Source organism: Saccostrea cucullata, unplaced genomic scaffold (assembly GCF_032062105.1).
Source record: "Saccostrea cucullata isolate Sc308-1 unplaced genomic scaffold, CSIRO_AGI_Scuc_v1 ctg1295, whole genome shotgun sequence".
NCBI classification, from domain to species: Eukaryota; Metazoa; Mollusca; class Bivalvia; order Ostreida; family Ostreidae; genus Saccostrea; species Saccostrea cuccullata.
In genome coordinates, this window is record NW_026920570.1 from 1 (window position 1) to 4,559 (window position 4,559).

General features: G+C 34.7%; 1 protein-coding gene across 1 annotated transcript; it reads right to left on the bottom strand.

Annotated features, from left to right (window-relative positions):
• Positions 1-1,998: 1,998 nt before the first annotated feature.
• Positions 1,999-3,623, bottom strand: LOC134251328 (uncharacterized; the record flags this gene model as incomplete). The annotated part of the gene is made up of 2 exons (XM_062733726.1): positions 2,363-3,623; positions 1,999-2,122 (listed from the first exon to the last, which is right to left on the bottom strand). Coding segments are annotated over exons 1-2 (1,385 nt in total), but the record flags the coding sequence as incomplete, so codon positions are not given.
• Between the last annotated feature and the right edge of the window lie 936 nt (positions 3,624-4,559).

Sequence of the window (4,559 nt, forward strand, 5' to 3'; positions counted from 1 at the left end):
TTATCCTGTCTGTTGTTTTTTCCAGGAGCACAAAACGATTTCATAACATTTTATTCCGGTTGTAAGGATGTTATTCCTAAACGTTTTTGACATAACGTTTGTAAAATGCTTTAATAACGTTTAAGTTAGGTTATAAGGACGTCTTTAGAAAACGTTTCTCAAAAACATTTAAAAAATATTTTTCATAACTTTTAATTCTGGTCGGAAGGAAGTTTTTTAGAAACATTTTTATAATATGTAGAATCATATTTATTATTTAAAAAGCATGATTAAAAAATATTTTCACATTCCATTGTTTGGGAAAAAAACTATTTTAAAAAACCACAATATGTTATTAAGAATGTACACAATGTGTGGTGTATTAATTATGTTACGTTGGCTCAAATTTTAAAAATATCTATTGTTAATTTGAATGAAATTTATCATAAATTCTGGTTACAGATGTTAACAGAAAACATCAATATAACATTGTTTTGAAATGTTTGGAAAACATTGTTAAAACGTTATAGAAACAACAAACATCTATAATTCAAATCTTTACAGAAACATTTTCCATTTTTTTTGTTTGTTATAAATTACTTTATATCTTTTAAAGCATATTGAGGAAAAATAAAAATTTAGATAAAAAGGTTCTTTTTATTCAGTTCTTCTTTTACAATTGTTTTATTCCACATTCCTAAAATCATGGTGAAAAAAATTATAAAAAGCCTTTTCAAAATATTTTTTCTAAGATGTGATGTAGTTCAACAAAGTAAGGCAGTGCATTTATTCACTTGTGTTTTTCCTCTCCGATAATGTGTTTATCAAAAGTTAACTGAGTGACACAGCGGGATGCCTTGGTCAGCGCTGATGCAGCCGTTCCTTGCTGCAAACTACCCATATTTCCACGTGATCTATATAGTTCAACTTATCAAGATTTTTAAGTATCATACTCCACCAGTTCAGTTCTTTCAAATGACACCAAGGTCAGTGACCTTAATTGTGACCTTGACTGTAACCTATATGCTAAAATAGCTTTTTTTGTACCATTTGCCATTACTTTTGTACCATAAGAGATAGAAACTTCATATTTGGTATTTATACTCCACGTATCAAGTTCTTTTGTTGACTGTGAACTATATGCTAAAATAGCCTCTTTTTCGAACTTTGTTGCCACCGGACGCAAAGTGTTTCACAAACACATCTTGTAAAGTAATGACAGAGACATGATAATTGATAATTCAAATACATCGACAACAGTTTTCAGCATTTTTTGGAACCCACTTAAACGAAATGAATATGCATTTTCAAACCTATTTGTTAAAAAATAAACGATATCATGGTGACTTGATGAAAGCGGGGAGGACAAGGAAGTGGTAAGTTGGGTTTTCGATCAGTCCTGCAAAAACTGAAAATACTATACATTTATTGACTGTAGACAGTTTGGTTCGAGGGTCGACAAAACGCATTTTGCCCCAAAAGATAGTCAATAAATGTTTTGATATACCTTTCATTTTGATTTTTTTAACATACATGTAGTTTTCCGTGACACAACCTCGGGTTCGTCACTTTTGAACACCAACGAATAAAATGATATTAAGCACCGCCCATTCTGTGACGTAAGCGGTCCAACATCTCATCGACCGATCCAACATCTCACTCAGCGGTCCAACATCGATTTTTTATGCCTGCTCAGCAAAATATGACTTTTTTCGTATAGATATGTGTAGGAACAATTAAATTTTTAAAGGTATAACAATCATTTTTTATGCGCCCGATCGACAGATCGGGGACTTATATTTTTTTTTCCTGTCTGTCTGTTTGTCTGTTTATCTGTCTGTTGTCAACTTTAACCTTCGCCATAACTTTTGAATTGTGACCTTGACCTTTTTGCTAAAAATAGCTTTTTCGAACATTTCCACCGGGCGCATAGTGTTTCATAAACACATTTTTTTAAAACTTATTTTCGAACCGTAAAAAAGATACAATGATTACAATTACTGTCTCACAACATTTTACAGTGGCGGATCCAGGAATTTCGTAAGGGGGGAGGGCCCAGTAGACGGCAGAGGGTCAGGTGGCTGTACTGAAGCCCACAGTGGGTCTAAGGCAAGGTCCTTTTTGGGGGTTGGGGGCCTGGAAGCTGAAAAGTTCTTACAAATAAGAGATGTTAATAAAAATAATAATTTTGATAATTATTTGCGAGATTTTTCTGGCCAAGCCCAGATCTATTTGTTTATTTGGGCCCCCAAAACACGTTGCCATCCTTATGTTTTTTTAGTTAAGGGTGGGAAGTATTTTTTTCCGGAATTTTTTTTTTTGATTGGCGATAAAAACTTCAGACTCCTGTGCTGATATAATAACGTTCAATAGAATAACAAACCTGTAAGATAGTCTTGTCGATCTATATATCTGAATACACACAGCTTGTTGCTTTTGACGGATCCCACCCAAAGAAGGTGATTGATATCATCATAACTCAGGCTACATGGTTTTCCTATCCCTTGTTTTTCTGTCAGAAGAATAGACAAAAAATGGCCGTCCTTGTCAATAACCTGTACTGTATTTGTATCGAAATCACAGACCACAATGTTTGACAGCGCATCTGTACAGATTCCACGAGGATTTATAAGTACACTTGAGCGAAAGTAGTTATAGTTGGGTGGTAACGAGGGGGGAGGCGGAAATGGTGGTCCTGAGTACATGAAGCGGTATTTTCCTTCACGGTCCGTAACCACCAACACACCAAAACGTGTTCCAGTCAGATAAATAGAAACAACAACATCTCCATTACGGTTTTCAGTAATCATCAATGGAGGATCATCGTATAGTTCTGCCCCTGTGACATCATTAAACTGGAGGGTCTGAACCTCCTCTCCTCTGCTTTTGTACCTTTTCACCTTGTTCTCTGTAAAATATACTATTACTTCTGGATCATCGTAATGCTCTTTCCCCATTCCAACAAGAATATCTCCAGTAGAAGGAGAGCAATAGACACAATACACTTTCAAAAGTTTTTCGGTTTCAATTAATGTTGTCTTTGTTTTGTTGTCTGTAGATAGTTTTGATATGTTACTATCTCTGTCTATATAGACAAGTTCTCCAGCATTTGCCACTGTATGCACTCCAACAGAGGAAGAGTCGTGTTCACATATGTGAAGAATGTTACCTGATGTATCTATCAGGAAACTATTGTCATCATCGCTTACCCAAACCCGGTCTGGCGTCACATGGGATATGTGATTAATAGAACTAGTACCTAAAACTGTGACATCTTTTTGTAAAACAGCTTTAGGCAACAGTTTAAACAGCTGTTTATTGTGCACCACTCTAGGTCCAATCTCCGTAATTTGAACTTCTTTAAAAAAGTCGATCACATTCAGTTTGCTGAGTCCAGTAACCGCGGACAGCTGAATTGTGCTCCACATAGCCTCTGCTTTGGGTAATGGTTTTTCTTTAAAAAACATGAGAAACTGCACGGCTTTGTTTGCTAATCGTTTAGATCGGTGTTCATACTTCTCCATGCATATTATGTTTTTCTTTAGTTGTTGTAGTTTTGAGTTCATTGCAAGTTTTAATCTTTCAATTTCACCATTTATAACCAAGTCAATCAAAGCCTTAAGATCGAGGGCTTTACATTTCATTTTTGATTGAAGGTTAGAGATTTTTGAATCTTTATGACAAGTGTTCATTTTGAGATCATTATTTATCCCTGCCAGGATAGCACGATTACGAAAAAGTATCTCACTTCTAATATGAGTAATCCTTTTACTGTACATTTGTCTGCAAGTTTTATACGCTGATTGAAGATCCAATTCCTCGAGTTCAAGGTGATTTTCATTACATTTGACACAGATTTGAGTTTTACATGCTTGAAACCACTTGTTTAAGCTCCTGTGTCTTACACAACAATCTGATATTAAAAAATCCCCATACTTTGAACGAAACATCATCACATCATGATTTTTGGAGTCAAGATATAATACATGTTTCTTTTTACAAGAAATACACAAATCTTGTTTGCATATTTTACAATAAAATTCTACATTTTTTTCTTTGCATTGAGAACATTGCCGTATTTTTACCACTGTCGTGAAAGTTGAATTCATGATGATAAAGCTAAGTTACTGTGCTTCTTCTCTTTAGGGTTTCTAATTTTTATGGAACTATCTATAATGAGAAAAAACATTTCTAGAGTTAAAAATTCTTACAAGGAATGATTAAGGTAATGAATCTGAAGATAACGAACAGTAATCAAACTCAAAAGTCCTTTGGAACAATGCATATTAGGAGCAGGACACACACAGACCAGTTGGAATGAGATACCTCGGAGAAAAAGGCATCCCCTGTCACCCGTTAACACCGACCATGAGCTCCTTGTAGTGATCGGAAAAATTCCGTTGATAATCAATACAATAGCCTAACAATTTGTATGAAAAGCACCAGGCAACATTAAAATTAACGACAGACTAAACATGTATGAACTAACAAGTTGTTGTATCGGACAATTTTTATTGTCCGCGTCGTTGGTCATTTTTAGTGCTTTATATAAATTTCCACCCGTGACCTTGTACATGTAT